The 23,454-nt window shown below is 40.0% G+C and overlaps 1 protein-coding gene across 1 annotated transcript; it reads right to left on the bottom strand.

Annotated features, from left to right (window-relative positions):
- Window positions 1–4,494: 4,494 nt before the first annotated feature.
- LOC103697846 (chaperone protein dnaJ 20, chloroplastic-like) lies at window positions 4,495–4,857 on the bottom strand. Its single transcript, XM_017840758.3, has one exon. It carries the CDS (start codon window positions 4,855–4,857, stop codon window positions 4,495–4,497), a length of 363 nt encoding a protein of 120 aa, XP_017696247.2.
- Window positions 4,858–23,454: the final 18,597 nt, after the last annotated feature.

Here is a 23,454-nt window from a genome sequence, read left to right as displayed (position 1 = left end):
TTGAAGATCATGCATTCATGCAATGTTAAAAGATCAATGTTGCGGTTGAAAGGTGTCATTTCAGAGATATTAGGGATTAGTGAGTAGGAGGGTACTTTGCGGTATCTCGGGGTTCCCATCACCGGACGGCGGTTGCGCAGGGGAGATTGCTCGGAGCTGGAGCTGTGCTTTCGACAGAGGTTGCAGGGGTGGCAGGCGAGCACCCTATCCATGATGGGCAGCATTACATTGGTTAGGTTAGTGCTAAGTTTCATACCTATATACTTACTTTCAAACACCATTGTTCCTATTGCCTTGCTGAGGTTATTGGGGCAATTGATTTGGAGCTTTGTATGGGGTGGACGAGCACGGGGAGGAGGCACCCATTTGCTCGCTTGGGAGGTTCTTTGTTAGCCGACGAGTAGTGGAGGATTGGGTATACATTCCCTCATCACTAGGCGGGAGGCACTGACGACCAGGCATGTGGCTAGATATCTTTTGGAGTCAAATGGACTGTGGAGCAGATTGATGAAAGCCAGGTATGGGCGGTGGATTGAGGAAGATGTATTCAGACCTAGGCAGCAGTGCTCCTATATTTGGCAAGAGATGTGTGCATGCATTGATGCCGTAGAGGATAGATGGCTGACGAGATTGCCATTATTCAGATGGCCGACCTTCTTTGACCCAGCTGCATTGGACGCGACCAGAGTGAGTGATCTCATCACCCCGGAGGAGAGTAGATGGAATGTTGACCGGGTTCACAGGCTTTTCGGTGGTGCTCTGGCTGAGAGAGTATTGGCTACACCCTTACCACATGTGGATATGGCTGATGGGAGGATATGAAGCTTGACTGGGAGGGCGAGAGTTACAGCTAGTGATCTTCAGGCTATAGTGGACCCAGGGTCAGCTCGCCGACTGGAGGAGCGTTGGATTTGGCGGCTATGGGTACATCCACATGTGGCCCTCTTCCTGTGGAAGATGGTGTGGGGTATTCTACTGACCAGAGGGACCCTGGCTAGGAGAGGGGTTTGGATTCCTACCGACTATGAGGGGTGCCCAGGGGAGGAGGAGACTATCAGCCATGTCCTGTTCACGTTCCCATGGGCGTTTCAGGGATGGGGCCCGGCTTCTTCCCATCGATGAATTTTTACCTCCACGGACGCATTTCTGAGCCAGTTGAGAGACCTAGGTCAGAGACCTGGCGGAGCAGAGAAGGGGACTGTATGGGCTTATATGGCATACCACATTTGGCTGGAGAGGAATGCGAGGATATTCGAGGGCAGAAGTTTTTATCCGAGATAAGTGGTGGACAGAGCATTTGCACATACACCTGAGTTGGCGAGCGCTACATCAAAGTTTCCACCTGGAGAGGACAGGGATATCTGGGGGCCCCCTTTGGCTCTTGTAGCGCCCAGATATGCGATGGTACCCATGGGATCCTGGGAGCCCGCACCTCCTGGTTTTCTCAAGGTGAACTTTGATAGCAGTATTTTAGAGGACGGAAGTAGATGTGGTGTGGGCTTTATGGCAGGAGGACAGTGCATATTTAATGAGTCCATCCTAGTGGAGGGTCTCGTATATACTAGAGTACATTTGAAGGCTCAGCGGATATTCTTGGAGGGTGATTCTGCCACAGTGATTGAGCAGATCAAGAGCGGGCGTGCCAAGCCAGATCTACACCCACTAGTCGGGGATGTTTGCCACCTTCTGGACAATTTTGACTCTTTCTGGGTCGCACATGTATTTCGGAAGGCGAACAGTGCGGCGGACTGGGTCGCCTCCTCAGTAGCTTATCATTCTAGGGCTTTCTTATGGGATGTCACTGCCCCATCCCTCAGAGCCTCGATCGTGTTTTGCATTTTGATTCATCGTGGCGTATTCATATCCATATGTAATGAGACACCGGTTTATCCAAAAAAAAAAGATCAATGTTGCAATCAATGATGGTTGCTCTTCCTCATTGGGAGTCTCATCAATACCATCTGTTGGCTGAGTTGGTCTGTCTACCTAATCACCAGATATAAGAGTATTCTCTCGAGTGGCATATAATCGGCCACAACACTTCCTCTATCTGCAATACTGTTTGGTGTGCTGAAAATGGTTGTCATGTTATCATCATACATACTTTCTACTTCCATTTGCACTGTATTTGATAAAACTAGCTCCAATAAAAACTATTAATAGATTTAAGCTTACCTCAATGCATGAGCAATAAAAAAATATTTTTAACTATATTAATTGGACCATTTACCATTATTTTAATTACAATCACATTGATCCGGAAAACTTTAGTTCTTATTGCTGGATGATAAGTGTTTATTCCGAAAATATTTATGTTTATTATGGAATGATAAATATTTATTCCTATAAAGTTAGTATTTATTGAATAATAAGTGTTTATTCCTGTATAGTTAGTATTCATTTTCGAAGGATAAGTGTAAATTTAGTGTTTGTTTATAAAGGATAAATGCTTATTCTTGTAATGTTAGTGTTCTTTACTGAATGATAAGTGTTTATGAGGGTAATGCTAGTGTTTATTACTGAATGACAACTTTTTATTCTGCCAATGTTAATATTTATTAGTATAAGCGTTTATTACTTGAATACATTTGCATTGGCATGTCAAAGAAAATTATTCAAATTATTCTTCTATATTTTTTTCTAATTGCTCAAAGATTCTTCCACTTGCTCTGAGTGCTGTAATTTGGTTCCTGTATGTAGATTTTGAAGTATATTCTTCCTATCTCAACTTCTTCTGACCTTGCTAGGCTTCTCCTTGTGACATGGAAAAGTACCAGAACACAATTACATAGCTATAAAATGGAGTTCTCCATGCAGGGGGGAGGGTGGTAGAGCAATGGAGGAAGAGAGGGATGGAAGTGGAGCAGGGAAAGAAGGTGAAGAAAACTGGTGAGAGAGAGATTTAGAGAGAGTGATTGGGAGAGTGGAAGAGCTACAAGAGATGGAGGGAGAGAGAAATGCTGCATCCAAGTAATTAATTTGTTCACTTTTTTTTTGAAATGATGTAGCTCAGCTATAAAGTATGAGAGCCTTGGGGGCAAACGAATTAGCCTTCAGATTCGATTGAATGGAGCGTAGTCTATATTTGAACTTTAAAATCTATTTGATATAGTTAACAGATTTTTTATTTGCTAAATAATAATACGTATGAATATAGATCTATCATATGTTTGGTCCATATAAAATATATATTTTTAATCCCAATTATGAATGAGAGAACTATTCAAGAATCTACATATCAAATGTCCCAATCCTAAATAGTAGATAATGAGATTATAATATAACAAATATCTGATCCAAATCCAGTCCATTTTTTCTATAAAATTTCAATCATACATTAGCTCTTAACATTGAAAAAAGACGTGGCTTAGATACCAGACAAGAATTCAAGATGATTCTGAATATCTGCTTCGACTACTGGAACATTTCTTAGAAACCATATTGACGGATACTAAAAACAAACCTATTTTGGTTAGATATTAGGACTCCTCAGTCCCAAAAGAAGGAAAAAGAATTGTGACAAAACTATAGGCCTCTTTTGTCATTAGGATAAGACAATATGGAAAGGCTGCTGCTAAATTTTTCCAATAATTTTTCTAAAACTGATGGGACCCGGTCTTTTTGGTGCCAAATATGATGAATAGGCGATCTAATAAAGATCAAAATACTAATTTTGTGCCTGCCTGGGAAGATTCTGAGAGAGGAGAAGCACTTTTCATGCAGAAATGGAAGTGCATGGATTTGGCCTGTTGATGCTTCTTTTTTCCAAGTCTAGCAAAAGACAATCGTTAGTTTCCAACAATATGGAACACGGTCCCTTTCTAAGTCCGAGCCTTATCCGTCCCAGAGCAGTAGAAAAATGGTTCATGTCTTATATCTTTGGTGGGTGGGTGCATGGGTGCGGGATTGCACAAAAAATGGATAATTAGATGAGAAGGTTTTGTTATGGTTGATTTGAAAGGTACAAATGCTTGCAGTTGTGGCGTTTGATGTATGTTAAGTTCGATAGAGATTTCTATTTTTGGAACTGCAAGTGCAAGTTAGAAGATAGAAACAAGTTAGAATGACTAAGATCTTGTTATGGATTTGTTGTAAAACGAAAAACCTAATTCATATACAAATTAAATTGAAACGTACCTAGCTTGGATAAATGGTCGACTTACTAAAGATCAAAAACTTGACACTCTAATGAATTTTATAATTCTATATTTAAGATTCACAAGATTTTTACAAAGATAGTAAGCAACAACCATGATTACGAATTGTAGAAGATAAATTTGAACATTTTTAAACAATTACGAAGAAGCCACGGATGCTATTACGGTGCCTAGTCATATATTAACTCTTCTTTTAATAACTATATTCTCCTGGAGGCTGCAGCCTGCCTCTGCTATATTGTTTTTATACGTCAGATCCTGTCATACGCCAGAAGATTTGATGCAGATCCTTCCATCCTCACCGTCCAAAAGATAGAGGGAACGGTCCATCGATCAATCAATCAGATCGATGGGCGGCGCCGCCCCGCATCCTACTCCCCCAAGTCGCCTCCCGCCTTGGCCGGGCCGCCCACCTCCAGAGCCCCTCCAGTTGGGCCTCCCAGTCCCCGAACCCTTCTCGCCCCCGCGCCCTCACCGTAGCGCCGCCGGCGACCCGGAGGGAGAGGTCGTAGTCGCGGCGGAGGGCGGGGTCTGAGAGGACCTCGTAGGCTTCTCGCGCCCGCATGAACTGCTGAGCGAAGAAGGTCTTCTCACTGGTGGAGCGGCAGGCGTCCGGGTGCCACCGCCGCGCCTGCAGCCGGTACGCCGCCTTTATCTCCGCTGGTCCCGCCGTCTCCGCCAACGCCAGCAGCTCGTACATCGTCGCTGCCTGTGGAGACCGCGGCCGCGCCGCCGTCGACGCCGCCGAGATCCTCAGAGGAGTCCTTCGATAAGTCGAGAACAAAAAGGGTTTTGATTGAGGAGAAAAAGAAGAAAAAAGAGGCACTCGGAGAGAAGTGAAAGAAGAAGGGAGAGAAAGCATTGGTTTCGTATTAGTTTTGTATATGCAGATATAGAGAGAGAGGTTTTAGATCGATTTCGCAATAGATATTAAAAGAGGGCCCGTACGGCTTCGAGTTCCAGAAGAGGATGTGTTGGCTTGATGGCAGAAGAGGGGTATATATAGAAAGAAATTATTAGCTGGAAGGGTGGCACGTTACGGGACCGATTGCTCAGACAGCGCACCGCATCCTATTTTTTATCCGAGAGCCCTCGTTTTCGAGTTTTCTTAGAGATTAACTTTGATGGATATATAAAAAAAAGAGAAAAAAAAGTAAAAAGAGAAGGCTGTTTTTGTCATCAGAAATTCAAAATTCTAAAATGGTGGTCGCCAGCTCTTTAACATCTCAGCTCCACGCCGTGAGTGTTACAAACCATCTCGATTATATTAGAGTGTGACTCGACCACTATAATTCATTGGATTCAAAAGGGTTCGAATGGTGGTGAGATGGGTCACCTTCTGCTCTGAGATATCTGTATAATAGTGAGGAATGAGACGGTTTTTCAAACTAAACATTTAAAGAGGCTAACGGGGTCGCAGACTAGCTGGCTATTTATGTAGCCAACCACTTTAGAGACACCCTATAAGCCGAAAAGAAGAAATTGTTTTAGGCATGGCATGTTATTTTTTAATTTTGTTGGTTATGTCCGTATTTATATGGTATTAAATATCTGTTTTAGAGAAAAGAAGAAGAGAGACAGTACTGTTGGCGGCTTCTGGAAGGCATGTACAGCCAATGGATTCATTTTGTCGGTTTGTCACGGGAGACGGCACGCGAGTTGAGATGGAAGGCACTTGTTTGGTTTTTCTTTTGACATACGTGCATCCACCGTGAGAACAGACAAGAAAAAAAAGGAAATTTGAATGCATGGATGGATGGCTGAGATCTCTTAAAACATAAAGAATCTTTCTAGAATTCTCTGACCTGGCAGATAGGTGGACCTTTCTTTGTCCGGTGTAGAAGCTGGGTGGACTGGTTTTCGTACAGAAAAGATTGCCTTGCTCTTCTAGACGTTTGAAATTTTTGCCGGTGGGAAATTTAAAATGCTTATCATCTGGCATACGCGGAGTTAGCAGCGGAGTCTGCCTCCGGTTGAAACGGTCAGATGATACAGAGGAATAGCAAAAAAAGATTTTTAAAAATAGAAACATGTTGCTTATCGATGAGGGTAAGAACCTCCCTCTCAATTCTCTCAATATAGTATATACAATCAGTAATAAATGGAATGTATCACCAAATCAAGAGATATTCTTCTTTTCACATTCCCCCTCAAATTCGTGTTAGGGATCAAAAAACATTAATTTGCCAACTAAATATGCACGACAAGCCTGTGTCATAGATTTGGGGAAGAGATCTGCAATTTGATCATGAGAGGACACATGAAAGAATGAGAGTTTTATCTTGCACAAGTTTTCGAATATAATGATAGGCCACTTATATGTGTTTTGTGCCTTAATGGTGCACAAAATTGATAGCAATTTGAATAGCACTCATACGGTCGGTATAAAAAGATGTTGGCTGCTGACATGACACACCAAATTTCGTAAGAAGTCAATGAATCTAAACAACTTCTGAGATAATGGATGACATATATCGATACTCAGCTTCAGTAGAAGACTTAACAACTCAATATTGCTTCTTACATTTATAAAAAATTGGTGATGAATCCAAGAAAACACACCAACCAGTGGTAGAGCACCTAATATTGAGACCACCCGCATGAGTTGCGTCCACAAAAGTTGTAAAAACAAGAGAAGAATCAAAAGAAAAGAAGAAACCACGACCCAATGTGCATTTAAGATATCGAATGATATGAAAAAGTGCTATAAGATGTAGTTGTCATAGGTTAAAAACAAATTGACTAACAACTTGAATTGCAAAAGATATATTTGGCCTAAGTTATAGTGAGATGGACGAGACTTCCTACAAGATGCCTGTATAGAATTAGATTTGAAATGGGTTGTTTGATCCTTCTTCAACTTCACATTAAGTTCCATGGGGGTGGCACAAATCTTGTGATCTATCAAATTTGAAATAGACAAAGGTAGAAACAAGTCGGAATGATGAAGATCTTGTTATGGATTTGTTGTAATAAGAAAAACCTAATCTGTACACAAATGAAATTGAAACGTACCTAGCTTGGATAATTGGTTGACTTACTAAAGATTGAACTTGACTCTCCAATGAATTTTAAAATTCCATGTTTAAGATTCACAAGTCTTTTACTAAGAAAATAAACAACAAGCATGATTATGAATTGTAGTAGATAAATTTGAACATGTTTAAAAAATTACAAAGAGTTCAATGAATTCTGCCAAGAAGTTTTCTTTTTTCAAAAAAAAAAAAAACGTTACTGGATGCTTTTACGGCGCCTATTCATATATTCACTCTTCTTTTAATATCTACATCTCAAATATATTGACTCAAATACTCTGTCCAAAACCAATTTATTATCTATCAATATCAAGTCTCCTCGGGTACAAGGATGGCTGCAGTCTGCTGCTGCTACATCGTTCTACATGTGATCCTATCATACACCCCCATATTTGATGTAGATCCTTCCATCATTACCGTCCAAAAGATAGAGGGGACGGTCCGTCGATCAATCAATTAGATTGATGGCCGGCGCCGCTCCGCATCCTACTTCCCCAAGTCACCTCCCGCCTCGGCCAGGCCGCCCACCTCCAGAGCCTCTCCAGCTAGGCCTCCCAGTCTCTGAACCCTTCTTGTCCCCATGCCCTCACTGTAGACCCGCCGGCGACCTGGAGGGATAGATCGTAGTCGCAGTGGAGGGTGGGGTCTAAGAGGACCTTGTAGGCTTTGTGCGCCTGCATGAACTGCTAAGTGAAGAAGGGCTTCTTGCTGGTGGAGCGGTAGGCGTTCTGGTGCCACTGCCGCACCTGCAGCCGATACGCCGCCTTTATCTCTGCTGATCCCATCGTCTCCACCAATGCTAGCTGCCCATACATTGTCGTCATCTATGGAGACTGCGGCTGCACCGCCGTCGACACTGCCGAGACCCTCAGAGGAGTTTTTTTTTTTTTTTTTTTTGGGGGGGGGGGGGGGGGGGGGGGGGGGTTAAAGAGGATGGCTCATGCACGGATGTACCTAAAAAAGTCAAAAACAAGAAATCTCAGTGCTCTGGACAACTCTTTTTTTAATCCATAGGCTCCTAGAATGGTCGGCCTCGTACAAAGCTACCTAATTCATGGCCCTGTTAATCTTTTTATAAACATGCTTGGCCTGAAAATTAACATCGCCACTCACTATGGCTCTGAATATCCTAGAGCAAGGGGTGGCACCCACTCGCACCACCGGTGCCTCTTGGATCCAACCAATCATCGTGGCCAAATCGCCATAATGAAGGACGACTCGGGCCCGCAGAACTCGCCGTACATAGCCTAGACCAACCCACACCGCTCTCAGCTTTGCCTCCAGAATGAAGGTGTGAAAGATCTAGCACCCTTCAACAACAACCACCCTAAAATCCGGGCCTTTGATGATAACCTGCACCACTTCTCCTCCGTCGTCAAGCACGCACGCATTTATCAAAGTTGACGTTGAGAAAACTTGGGGTGAGGCTCCCAGGTGAATAACACTAGCCGAGGTGCTACATGAGCAGAAGTACAGCCCCGGGTGCCCCGAGCTATCAAGGACCCGTCCGATGAACCTGCATGGGAGATCTCCACTGCCTGAACCTGAGCCCACTCTACGACGAACCTAGGTGTAGGACTGCTCTCTCTAAAAATTTAGGTATTTCTGGGTAGCTAGATGTGCTAAACAATGTAAGTCGCCACAATGGCTATTTGTCGAGTCTGAGGGACGAAAGCCCACCATCTGAGCGCCTGCAAGAAGGGGCTCGAATGGCTTCGAGTGTCCGACAGGATGTCGGCAAGCCTCCAGACCCTTCTAGCACGCTCACATTGAAACAGTGTGTTATCTATAGTCTCATCCAACTGGCACCCAGGGCACTAATATTGGATGCCTAGTCCATGCTCGCACAATACTGCTTTTGTCGGCAACCGGTCCCGCACCACCTTCCAGAGAAACAGAGCTACCCACGGATGGAGGCCGAACCTCCAAATCTAAGTGTAGTCCAACTTCGGATGTTGCTCACTCCAAAGAAAACGATAGACATCTCTCACTCTAACTCTGTGGCTACTAAACGAGCTCCAAACCCTGACATCCAGACAAGCACACCCTAGAATAGGCAGCGATGAGATTCTTTCTATGAGGTGCTCTCTAAACAGGTAGCCGATTTGGGCAGAATTCCACCTGCCCCCTCAGGGTGGAGAAGATCCCAAACTCGAAGTCCACCTGCAACTTCAACATTGACTATGGTCAGCCATAGCCTCACCAGAAGAGAGTCTACCCATGGATTTTCCACCATATCGACACTACACCCATTGCGATAAGCCATCTGGTGTTTGCCCAGGCAGTGGGCACATATCTGGATATCTCTCTTTAGAAGAAGTAGCACCTCCGACCCTTCTGAGCTACCTCACCCGCTACCATTGGACCATAGTGGGCAGTTATCATCCAACTCCAGAAGCACTGTGGCTCACGAACCAGTCTCGCCGTTTGCTGAGGAAGCAACGCCTCCCTTCTTCAATGAGTCGAGAACAAAGAGGGTTTGGATTGAGGAGAAAAAGAAGAAGAAGTCAAAAAAAAAAGAAAAAAAAAGGGCCCGGAGAGAAGTGAAAGAAGAACAGAGAGAGAATTGGTTTCGTATTAGCTCTCTATCTGCAGATAGAGAGGATTTAGATCGATTAAGCAATGGAAAATAAAAGAGAGCCCGTACGGCTAGGAGTTCCAGAAGAGGATGTGTTGGCTTACATTGATGAGGGCAGAGGAGGGGATTATATATAGAAAGAAATTATTATTTAGATCTAGAAAGAGTTAGGGTTCGCGAATGCTTGGAAGTGGAAGTCGAGGTACAAAGGGTGGCTGGTTACTGTTGCCGGCTTCGGAAGGCATGCGCAGCCCATGTTAATCACGGGAGACGGCACGCGAGGCCCGCAGCTGAGATGTGTGCCACTTTTTTGGTTTTTCTTTTGACAAACTTTCATCCTACGGTGGGAACAGACAAGAATAAAAAAAGGAAATTTGTGTAAATGGATGGATATGGCTGAGATCTTTTAAAACATAAAGAATCTTTCTAGAATTATCTGACCTGGCATATAGGTAGACCTTTCTTTGTCTGATGTAGAAGCTGGGTGGACTGGTTTTCGTACAGAAAAGATGCCTTTCTAGACGTTTGAAATTTTTGCTGGCGGAAAATTTTAAAAGCTTATCGGCTGGCATACATGGAGTTAGCAGCGACGTCTGCGTCCGGTTGAAACGGTCAGATACTAGAGAGGAATAGCAAAGAAAAGATTTTTAAAAAGAGAAACATGATGCTTATCCATAAGGGTAAGAACCTCTCTCTCAATTCTCTCTACATAGTGTATACAATCAGCTATGAATAGAATATATCATCAATTATTTACTCGATCATGATCTTCATGATGATTATTAAATCAAGAGATATTCTTTCTTTCACATCCCCCCTTAAATTTATGCTAGGAATCAACAAACATCAATTTGCCAACTAAATAAGTATGACAAGCATGTGTCATAGATTTGGTGAAGAGATCTGCAATTTGATCATGAGAGGACACATGAAAGAATGAGAGTTATCTTGCTTAAGTTTTCGAATATAATGATAGTCCACCTCTATGTGTTTTGTGTATTAAAGGTGCACAGAATTAGTAGCAATTTGAATAGTACTCACATTATCGGTATAAAGAGATATTGGTTGTTGATATGATACACCAAATTCCATAAGAAGCCGATGAAGCCAAACAACTTCTGAGCCAATTGATGGCATAGATCGATATTCAGCTTTAATAGAAGACTTAACAACTCAATCTTGCTTCTTAAATTTCTAAGAAATTGGTGATGAACCCAAGAAAACACACCAACTAGTGGTAGAGTACCTAGTGTCGAGACAACCCGCATGAGTTGCGTCCACAAAAGCTATTAGAACAAGGAAATTAAGAATCTGAAGAAAAGAACAAACTATGACCCACAGTGCATTTAAGATATCGAATGATACGAAGAAGTGCCAGTCGTCATGGGTTAGAAACAAATTGACAAACAACTTGAACGGCAAAAGATATATCTGACCGAGTTATAGTGATATGGACAAGACTTCCTACAAGATGCTTGCATAGAACTGGATCCGAAATGGGTTGTCTGATGATCTGAAGGATCCTTCTTCAACTTCACATTAAGTTCCATGGTGCTGGCACAAATCTTGTGATCTATCAAATTAGCTAGTTTGATCAGATATTCAGTATATGTTTATTGGCAAAGAAGTAAACCATATTCCAAGTGAGTAATTTGTAACCTCAAAAAATAAGTGAGAGATCTAAGATCTTTCATCTGAAAGGAGAATTGAAGAAAACTCTTTAGCACGCCAATGCCTTTTGCCATCACTACCTATTATAATCATGTCATTAACATAGAGTAAGAGAATAATAATTTCATTAGAGGTACTAAAAGTAAACAAGGAGCGATCATTGAAGTTTTGTTGAAATCTGGTTGAACTAATGGTAGAACAAAATTTCTCAAACCATGCACAAGGAGCCTACTTTAGTGATTTGTGAAGTTTACACACTAAGTTAGGATTAAGAAGAGAATATCCAGAAGGAGGCGCCATGTAAATAGTTTCTTTAAAATGCCCATGAAGAAATGTATTCTTTACATCCATTTGATGTAAAGTCCATTTATTAGTAGAGTTTACAACATGTTTTTTATGAACAGCAATCATTTTGGCTACTGGAAAACTGTCTCTTATCCCATATGCTTGTTTATAACCCTGAGCTACAAACTGAGCTTTAGATTTATCAATTGAACCATCAGATTTCATTTTAATTGTGTATACCCACTTGCTGCCCATTATAGAAACATCAGTAGGTTTGGGAACTAAATCCCAAAGGTGATTAGTCTCTAGTGTATGAAGCTCTTCGGCCATTGCTTTTCTCCAACACTCATGCTCCACTACTTTCTGATAGGTAGAAGGAACAAAATTAGAATTTATGGTAGTAAAGAAGGAAGTGGAACGATCATACTATTTAGAAGAATAACCAAATTGATTTGGGGAATAACCTAAGTTGGAACAGGTAGAACGCCGTAGTAGCGGAGGACTTATGCATTGATCAGACGATGTAGACACTATAATAGAATTATTATCAAGAAAGGGACTTGAGGTAGGACCTTTAGGATCATGACTATTGGGAGGCATGGTTGGTATTTCAATATAATATGTGTTATTAGTCTCCAAAGCCAAACTCTCCGAAAATTTGGGCAAGAGAGAAAAGAATTGATTGGATTGATTGAACTCGTCAAAATGATTACTTAATTCTTGAGATAAATCATGGTAATAAGAATTTTCAAAGAAAGTAACATGGCGAGATACATGCATGTGTTTATTTTGGAAATCATAACAAAGACATCTTCTTCGTTTATCGCTATAACCACGTACATACTTTATAATTTCGGAAGATAATTTATTTCTTTAATGAGGAGGAAGTAATTAATCAAAACAAATGCACCCAAAAAAATAGAATTGATTGTAATCTAGAGGTTTATTTTAGAGATAAAACCATAGTGACTTGTGGCCAAGGTGAAGATCATCAATTTATAAGATATATTGTCGTATCAACAACCTCTACCCGAAAGATAGACAGGACATGAGACTCAAGTAAAAAAATTCCCGCATTTTCTATAACATGACAATTTTTTTTTCCAACTATTCCATTTTGCTTAGGAGTTTATGAACATGGTACAATTCCCTTTTTATGAAAAAACGAAGCTGTGAGAAGCAAAAATCCCCCTCTTTATCTGAACAAAATACTTTGATTATTTTGCCAAATTGTGTTTCTATCATAGTAATAAAGAACTTAGCAATATTTGCGGGGTAAGATTTGGCACGCAAAACACAAATCCATAGGAACCGTGTATAATGATTGATGAATAAAATAACATATCCATAACCTAGTCTAGAGGGAATTCATGATCATGATCCCCATGAATCAGTGTGTATCAAATCAAATGGAGAATCAAGTTTGGAAGTCCTAGAAGTAAAAGATAATTTTGAAGCCTTACCAAGAGAGTAACTTTCATAATTCTTATCAAAAGACACAGATTTAATATTCAAATTGTCTAAAAAATAATCAAACTTAAACATATAATCAAGTCTATTTGCGTGGGGATGTCCCAGGCGCTGATGGCAGAGATAACAAGTTTTATTTGCAAGAGAAATATTAAGAGACGAAGAAATTGAAAGACATGGTGAGGAAGTCCAAGTCCGGTGGAGCAAACATCCTTGCCGATGCCCCTTCCTGATCATTTTTCCTGCTTGTAGGTACTGTATATCACAATAAAGAGGAGAACATTTAAGTGAACAATTTTGATCATCTAGTTGGCCAGCAGAAATTAAATTTGAAACCAAACTAAGGACATAAAAGGTGTTAGGAAGAGACAATATTTTCTGTCATTTGTCTACTAAGTAAACTGTCCCAACAGCATTAGTACATAATTTTTCTCCATGAGCAGTCATGACCATATGACCCAGATAAACTAATTTTTCTCCTAACATATGATTAAAGGTGACAGAATCAAGAAACCAAGGAGATGATTGAATTCCTTTACCTGGTAAGCCAGCGGAGAAAACGGAGGAAATAGCATCAGATAAAGCTGATTATAGTGAAGTTTGCATTATCTGCTAGATTGCCTTCCAAGAGACAAGTATTAGATGATTTAGGTATTTTTTGATTTTCACTCGAATTTGAAATAAAGAATACTGATCAGCCTTGCTTATTCTTTTGTAGTAGTCAACATTCTAAAATTATATATCCCTTACAATAATTATACAAATTTCGCTTCTTGCAGTGAGACTATGTATGCCCAAAATTGTCGCTATATCTGCATTGAATTTTATTATGATCTACATTCATCTATTCTGGGTGAGACTTATGACTAATGGTAAGAAATACAGTATCCGAATGGGTAAAATTTCGATCTAAGACGGTCGTAGCTGCCATACGAATGGCTCTGATACCATGAGAATTTTAGCAAAACGTTGCTAATTACAAGAAGAGAATAGAGAGAGTTCAAAGGGAGATTGTTGAGTAGAGAAACTTGTTGCTCATTCACAAGGATAAGGATCCCTATGTATACACATCTTCTCAGCTATACGTGGTATATACAAGCAGCTATACATGATATATACAATCAGCTATATATGGTATATACAATCAGCTATAGGTAGAATGTATCATCAACTATATATAGTGTTGGAATTTGAATGAGTTTTAAATGTTTTAAAGAGGTGTAAATAAAAAGGATTTGTAACCCCCAAATTTTTAAAAGAGTTGTTGTAATCTTTAAGTATTTCAAATTTTATTTGGAAGTTTCAAAACTTCCCATTATCTCTCATTATGGCCTTAATGAGGTCATAAGTATTCAACCGTTATGGTTGGATTACAAAGGCCAATATATATGAGCCATTCCTTGGACCTAAAAAAAAAACAATACAAAAAGTCTTCTTTTTGCTCTCATTGTCTCTCTCTACCACCATTCTCTCTTTTACAATTTTCTATATTGTTTTATATTTTGGGCAACCGATATAAACTAGGTAATCTGCCTACTACAGACGTACACTGTAGATTAGGCCCGCTGTGAGCTATGTGGGTTGTATCTTGGAGCCGTCGCTGACCGCCAATACCTGCACGTAGGGAGGCAACAACGACTTTAGGACAGTGCGTCTCTTGGCGTGCCTCTCACACCTCACAGGCCAGATATTTTCTTACCACTATTTTATTATAATTGTTAGATTTCCTTTTTATGTAATTTAAATATTTTACAAAGCATCTTGCTAGATCAACATTCTAAAGCCGTTTTTATATTGTTCCATCTATATGTTTATATACTTTGCAAGATGCATTGTTGAACACTGTTTTTGTTCATCTTTGATAGAAATCATTGTTGGATACACTTTAAATAATTATATATATATATATAGTTTAGCTTTAGATTCTCAATTTTAACATTAAATTGTTTAATTAAAAAAAATCAGTTTATTGTTTAATTTAAAAAAAAACAGTTTACTATTTTAATCAAAAAAAACAGTTTACTATTTTAATTTAAAAAAATAAGTTTACTGTTTTAATCAAAGAAAATAGTTTACTGTTTAATTAAAAAAATAGTTTACTGTTTTACTGTTTCAATAAAAAAATAGTTTACTGTTTTAATCAAGAAAACAGATTACTGTTTTAATTAAAAAAACAGTTTACTGTTTAATTAGAAAAATAGTTTACTGTTTTAATAAAAAAACAGTTTACTGTTTAATAAAAAAACAGTTTACTGTTTAATTAAAGAAAACAGTTTACTGTTTAATCATAAAAAAAACAGCTTACTGTTTAATCAAAAAAAAAATAATTTACTGTTTAATTAAAAAATAGTTTACTGTTTTAATAAAAAACAGTTTACTGTTTTAATAAAAAAATAGTTTACTGTTTAATAAAAGAAACAGTTTACTGTTCAATATAAAAAACAGTTTAATGAAAAAAATAGTTTACTGTTTAAGTAAAGAAAACAATTTACTGTTTTAATTAAAAAATAGTTTACTGTTTAATAAAAAACAGTTTACTGTTTCATTAAAGAAAACAGTTTACTGTTTAATTAAAAAAACAGCTTATTGTTTAATCAAAAAAAATACATACTTTACTGTTTAATTAAAAAAACAGTTTACTGTTTTAATAAAAAAACAGTTTACTGTTTAATTAAAAAAAATAGTTTACTGTTTAATTAAAAAAACAGTTTACTGTTTTAATAAAAGAAACAGTTTACTGTTTAATAAAAAAACAGTTTACTGTTTAATATAAAAAAACAGTTTACTGTTTAAGAAAATAGTTTCCTGCTTTAATAAAAAAAACTGTTTACTATTTAATCAAAAAAAATAGTTACTGTTTTAATTAAAAAAAAAGTTTTGGTTAAGATATATATTAAAAAAAAGGAGGAAAAATTAAAAGGGAAAAGTTTGATTGATTAAATCTATAATAAGTTTTGGAAGATCAAAAGAATTTAATTAGAATAGTTAAAAACAAACTCTTAGGATTTTAATTTCCGATAACAATTTGCTTCAAGCAATAAATGGTAATTTAATGAGAATTGTAACCATTTGCTTGTAAGTATTAAATCTAATTGGTGACATTGGTGTTGTTTTCATTTACAATTATTAGTAAAGTTATTGTTATATAGTATATTATTAAGAGATACTTTTAGTAACATCTTGTTTACATTTATTCATTAGCGATGTTATTGTTATTATTTTTCCTCATAGTTGAATATTCTACTGTCCTCTTAAACTTTAAAATCTTAGAGTTTAAATTTAGAATGGCAAATATGGAAGAAGCTAATAGTATTAAGCCCGAAAAATTTAGTGGACAAAATTTTCATAGGTGGCAAAAACAACTTAAATATTGGTTGACTGTATTAGGACTTGTATCTGTTATAGAGGAACCATAGTCTAATTAAGAGTTACCTTTCGGATGACTAATGAGCAAGTAGAGTACCACTACTATAATAGAATACTTAGTGCTTTGTCTGACCACCTTTATAATATGTATCATGCCACTATCTCAAATGCAAAAGAATCTTGGGATACTTTAGAGGCTGAATATGAGATAATAGATGCTGGCATTGATCGGTTTACTGTCTTAAATTATAATAGTTATAAAATGGTAGACGATAAATTTGTGGGAGATCAAATTTATGAGTATCAAGAACTTCTAAGAGGAGTTGATAAAAAGGGAACCAAATTTAGTGAAGATTTTAAAGTCTCCTGTCTTATAGATAACTTACTAATCTTAGCATCTTCTATGAGGAATATGGAATAGTACATGAAATAACTCCGCCATACTCTTCCCAATTTAATGGAGTAGCTGAAAGAAAGAATAGAATTTTAATGAATATGGTTAATGCGATGTTGATAAGTTCTGGGCTACTTGAGAACTTGTGGGAGGAAGTAATTCTTACTATATGTTTCATATTGAATAGAGTAACTATGAAAGATAATAATAAGACCCCTTACGAAAATTTGGAAGAAAAGAATACCTAATCTTAAAATCTTGAAAGTGTGGGGGTGTTTAGCAAAAGTAGCAATCTTTGAGCCTAAGCGAAAGAAAATAGGGCCTAAAACTATAAATGTTGTCTTTATAGGGTATGCTCAAAATAATAGTGCTAATAGATTCTTAGTTATAAACTCTGAGATTAATGAAATTTCAAACAACACAATTATAGAATCTAGAAATGCTACATATTTTGAAGATATATTTTCTTATAAAAATAAAATTTCACAACAAGTAATAGATAAATCATCTACTAATAATAAACCTTCCACTAGTACAAGTGCATCTAAGGAACCAGAACCACAATTAGAGTTAAGAAGGAGTAAAAGGTCTAAAATAGAGAAAAATTTTGGAGACGAATTTTATACCTTTTTAATAGAAGGAGATCCTACTACCTATAAGGAAGCTATGTCTTCTTTAGATATTCGATTTTGGAAGGAAGCTATAAAAAGTGAGATAGAGTCTATTATTCAAAATAACACTTAGGAGTTAACTGATTTACCTCCTGGAAATAAAACTATTGGGTGTAAATGGGTGTTCAAGAAGAAGTTAAAACTTGATGGAAGCATAGACAAGTACAAAGCTAGACTAGTGGCTAAAGATTTTACACAAAAGGAAGGAATAGATTACTTTGATACATATTCACCTGTATCTAGGATAACTATGATTAGAATTTTAATTGCCTTAGCATCAGTGCATAACCTAGTGATTCATCAAATGGATGTTAAGACTGTCTTTCTAAATAGAGACATAAATGAAGAGATATATATGGAGCAACCTGAAGGTATTGTAGTTAAAGGTCAAGAACATAAGATCTGTAGGTTAGTTAAATCTTTGTATGGTTTAAAATAAGCTCCTAAGCAATGGCATGAGAAGTTTGATAAGGTGATCTTAGAATATGACTTTAAGATTAATGAATATGATAAGTGTGTATGCTACAAAGAGAGTAATGGAGAACATATGATCTTATACTTTATGTTGATGATATATTAATATTTGGGACAAATTTGGAGATAGTAAATGATGTTAAGTCTTATCTTTCTAGAAACTTTGACATGAAGCATTTATGAGAAGCTTATGTAATTTTAGGAATGAAGTTAGAAAGAACACGTAATGGAATTACTCTTAATCAAACCAGCACTATAGAAAGAATGTTAAAAAAGTTTAGTTATTTTGATTGTAAACCTATATCAATACCCATATGATCTAAATGTGCATTTGAAGAAAAATAATGGTGAACCAGTATCTCAATTGAAGTACTCACAAATGATTGGATCATTGTTATACATAGCAAATAAAACTAGGCCTGATATAGCATATGCTGTTGGGAGACTTAGTAGATATACTCATAATCCTAACGAAGATCATTGGGTTGCTTTAGAGAGAGTTTTTAAATATCTTAGAGGAACCATGGAATACTCATTGTGTTATAAGGGATTTCCGAATGTAGTTGAAGGGTATAGTGATGCGAATTGGATAACAAACAATATGGATGTAAAGTCCACTTCAGGGTATGTATTTTTTTTGGATGGAGCAGCAATATCTTGGGGATCTAAGAAATAAACTATTATCTCTCGGAGTACTATGGAGTCAGAACTTATAGCTTTAGATACAACTTGCTCTGAGGCTGAGTGGATTAAAAACTTGATGCTTGACATACCTTTAGTTAATAAACTCATGCCTGCCATTTTCATACATTATGATAGTAAGGCAGTAATAGAGTTAGTAAGGCAGGCACATACTAATAAGAAAATGAATAGACATTTGCAAGTGAGGTATAAATCAGTTAAAAACCTATTGAATAAGAATATTGTGTCTTTGGAATTTGTAAAGTCTGAGAAAAATATAGCTGATCAGCTAACCAAAGCTCTTTCTAAGAGAGCTGTCATTGACTTGTCGAGGGGGATGGGCTTAAGCCCATAAGGGAGTCACTTAGGGAGGTAACCCAACCTTTGTGATTGGAGATCCCATGAAGAAGGTTCAATAGGTAGAAACAATCCATATTGCGTGACTCATTTCCATACTACTTTTAAGGAGAGAGTCTCCTGCTCATCCCTATGGCAATAGTACTTTGCTATGTGACATTAAGGAAGGGTATTATTCTGAATAAGCCTGAGGCAGGCATACTCCTGCAGGATACAGGTCACATGTATTCTTGGAAGACTCACCTAAATGAGAGTTGTCGTGAGGCCACGACTGTGAGAATTAGGCTGCTCTCTAATAACTCTCATGAGAATCAAGATTTAGCGCATGGCCAAAAATAGCGCTAACCCGCACCAAGTCTATATCAATACTATGTGTGTGGCATGTTAAAATCTGGTCCAAAGGGTCTAGTTTAAGACTTAGCTTACTATGATTCTTCAGGTTAGAACTGTCAACACTAAGTGTAGGTTCAAGTCCGGAAGACACCTGCACCCATTGCATAGTATAAAGTCCAAATTTCTATATATATATATATATATATATGTATATGATTTTATAAATTTTTGAAACTTGTGGGGGACTCTTGGAATTTGAATGAGTTTTAAATGTTTTAAAGAGGTGTAAATAAAAAGGATTTGTAACCCCCAAATTTTTAAAAGAATTGTTGTAACCTTTAAGTATTTCAAATTCCATTTGGAAGTTTCAAAACTTTCCATTATCTCTCATTATGGCCTTAATGAGGCCATAAGTATTCAACCGTTATGGTTGGATTACAAAGGCCAATATATATGAGCCATTCCTTGGACCTAAAAAAAAAACAATACAAAAAGTCTTCTTCTTGCTCTCATTGTCTCTCTCTACCACCATTCTCTCTTTTACAATTTTCTATATTATTTTATATTTTGGGCAACCGATATAGACTAGGTAATCTGCTTACTATAGACGTGCACTGTAGATTAGGCCCGTTGTAAGCCGTTTGGGTTGTATCTTGGAGCCGTCGCTGACCGCCAATACCTGCATGTGGGGAGGCAACAACGGCTTTGGGACAGTGCGTCTCTTGGCGTGCCTCTCACACCTCACAGGCCAGATATTTTCTTACCACTATTTTATTATAATTGTTAGATTTTCTTTTTATGTGATTTAAATATTTTACAAAGCATCTTGCTAGATCAACATATAGTATGTAGTATCAGTCGTGATCTTCACGATGATCACCAAATCAGTAGATATTCTTCCTTTCACACCCCAAGCTCCTTTCTTTCTACTCCTCCACCCCCACCAATTCAATGTCTTCCACGGCCATCCGTCCAACGTCCACAACCTCTTCTCCTCCCTCACTTTCTCCCTTACCCCTTAAAATCCGCTTGAAAAGGAAAGAAAGAATTCTCCAAAATCTTTCTCGTCGGCAATGGATGCCTTGCCCTCCACTTCCCCACCCTCTTCCAATGGCGACATCAAGAAAAGGAGGAAGAAGGCAACCCTCTACTTCCTATCTTGGTCCCAAAAAAGATCGACTCGACCGGACAGGTCAAACATCGGAGTGTATGGGAAAAGTCATACTAATTGTTAAAAAGTAAGATTTGGATATGCATCTCTCAGAATAGCCAACTTGTCTTTGATAAAGAAAATGTAATCAGAGACGCAAGTCGAGTACTTACTGTTGCTGGAAATTGGACCCGAGGGCGACCAGTGGCTGTGAAGGAGGAGCTCCAGCAGGAGATGGCGGGTGGCGGTCCGTCGGCGAGCGGCGTCCTCTGAGGACCTGCAAAAAGCCGGTGGCTGGGGTTTCCGGCGCTGGCCTTTCGATGCTTAAGTCAGAGGGGGCTAATATGTAGCGGGAGAGAAAATATCTCCTAGTGTCTTCTTTTTTCTTTAGAGTCCGGGGGCCCCTTTAAGAGGGAGAAGCTTCCCTTATATAGGGGGGATTATCTGTGATGTGACGGGACAAACGAGTTACCGCCATGATTAAGCACGATCGTGTGAATTAATGCATTGCCGTGGAAGATCAGGCCGGAGCCAATGAGTCATCGAGGGTGATCGAACGTAGTTGAGTGGGTCAACTGGTTGTCGTGGAGGGCCTGAGATCTGTGGATAGCATGCGCATTAAATGTCGAGTGAGCCAGAGATCTGCGAAGGCCATGCGCATTAACTGTTGAGTGAACCGGAGGTCTGCGGAGGCCATGCGCATTAATTGTTGACAACAGTAGCAGGGCGTGGTCCCGATCGGGCTACAGAGGGATATGACCGCAGCGGGTGGATAGCGAGGTCGGGCTTTCGAGGTCGGAAATGCTGGGGTCGAATATCCAGGTCGGATGCCTCCAGGTCGGGCGCCTTGAGGTCGGGCGCCTCCAGGTCGGGCACCCAGTCGGGAGCCTCCAAGTCGGGCGCTCTCTGATCACGTGCTGGCGATGTGTTCACGTATTTCGGGGCGATCCATTTTTCTCCAACACTACCCTCTGATTTTCGAGTTCGAGCTGTTTACGAGCTCGGACGAGGGAAGTAGTTGCCTTTATCATGCCAGTGGGGCTAGGGAGCTTTAAATTACTCCGGCGCTTCGCGCGCTTCGGGGCATCTTTAATGAGAGAAGACGGGGCGACGCCCTTCCATTTTTCGAGGTTGCTTTGCGTCATGGGCTCATGATGAGGCCGCAGGATCCGACGGGATGCCGCCTCGATTTCACTTTTGAGGTGTCGATCCAGGTTGGTATGCCGCTTCGATTTTTGGAGCTAACACATGTCACGATCCGGACAGAGGGTGGGATCCTGTCTGGCCGATCTGGGCTATCGAAAAGGTCTATATAAACCCTTGTTCTGGCCCTAAGGGCTCTTATTTGGCCGCTGTTGTTGCTGTTTCTTCTCCTGCTTTCTTCCTTCTTGTTCCCTGATCTACGTTTGATTTCTTTTGGTGGTGCTCCGAGGCACTTTTCGGCCATCATCTTGATCTTCCACCTCCGGGTCGTCGGTGCCGTTGGCGGGAATCTCAGTAGGTGCTTCCCCCTCGTTTGCTCGGAGAGTTTTTGTCCTCTTTTCTTCTTCTTTCTTCTTCTTCTTTTTTGGGATGGGTCGTGGCCCTGACGAGGTCGGATCCACTTTGGGTGAGGAGGAGTTGGAGATGGTTGCTGAGTGGTTTTTCCCTCGGCGCGGGTTTCGTCTTGAACCCACGGGGTTGGAGGATCGGGTGACAAGGCCTCCCCCAGGTTGGATCAGAGTGTACGTAGAAACACTCTGGGCTGGCCTCTGATTTCTCTTGCACGGGTTCGTGAACGAGCTCCTAGCGACATATCGGCTTGTCCCAGCGCAGCTTGCTCCGAACGCGAGGACCATCATCGGATTTTTGTCCCTCTGCCTGGTGCACGCAATACCGACCTCGGTCAACGTCTTCCGTCGATGCTTCTTGTTGAAATCCAATCCGGGGGATGGGGAGTGGCTTTACCTTGCCCTTCGGGGCGGTAGATCACTCTTCCGGGGTGCTCCTTCATCCATTCATGGGTGGAAGGAGAAGTTTTTCTTTCTTTTCTCCGAGCGCACGTGGGGGTTCGACCCCAGGTGGGGGCAAGCTCGACTCAAGGCCGCCAACAAGCTCCCCAGACTCTCAGAGAACGAGCAGAAGACCCTCGACGCTCTTTACAGGCTCGAGGAAGACATTCTTCTGAACGACCTCGTGAGGGAGGTGGCTTTGGTAAATGTCGGCTTGAGCTCGGCGCGCCCTCAGGGTAAGAGCAGTTGTGTGGCTCTATTCTGTCGTCTTTTGTCTTGTTTGTTTTACTTTCCGCTTTTTCTTTTCCCTTTCTCCTTTGGCGATAACCTAACATCCGGGCTTTTTCTTTTTGGTCTTCTTAGATATTTCAAAGATGGTGACCAGCAATGCAGCTCTTTACGCTCGGTTCAGAAAAAGGGCGGCCGAGGCCGGTGGGGTTCCGCCCGAGCCCAGGAAGAAAGCTAAGTCTTCGGCGGGCGTGGCCACCGAAGCAAGTGTCCCCAGGACTGGGACTTCCAACCCTGTCCGGAAGGAAGTTCCAGGCACCGAGCGCGCGGGCTCGAGCTCTGCGGGGACTTCTGCGGCCCTCGCTTGTCCAGCCCCTATTTTTTAGCGTTCCAGCCGTTAGGTCGTCCGGTTGCGGCGCTCGGTCCCCAAGCCGGGAAGCGGCCTAGGGGTCCCGAGCTCGTCTTCACTGAGCTCGGCGAGGCCCAATCTTCCGGGTCCTTCGAGGGATGAGACCCGTTCGGAGAGGAGGCCCTACTGCCCAGAGTGGGTCGTTTTCGAGGGCGACTCAGCTCTTCATGATGCTCAGACAGCGCGTCAAGTATTCCGCGTCGC

This window comes from Phoenix dactylifera, chromosome 2 (genome assembly GCF_051530095.1).
Source record: "Phoenix dactylifera cultivar Ajwa chromosome 2, Ajwa_hap1_PhDact_Kaust_v1.1, whole genome shotgun sequence".
Classification (NCBI taxonomy): domain Eukaryota; kingdom Viridiplantae; phylum Streptophyta; class Magnoliopsida; order Arecales; family Arecaceae; genus Phoenix; species Phoenix dactylifera.
Note: the sequence above shows the minus strand (reverse complement) of the source record. Positions and strands in the feature narration are given on the sequence as shown.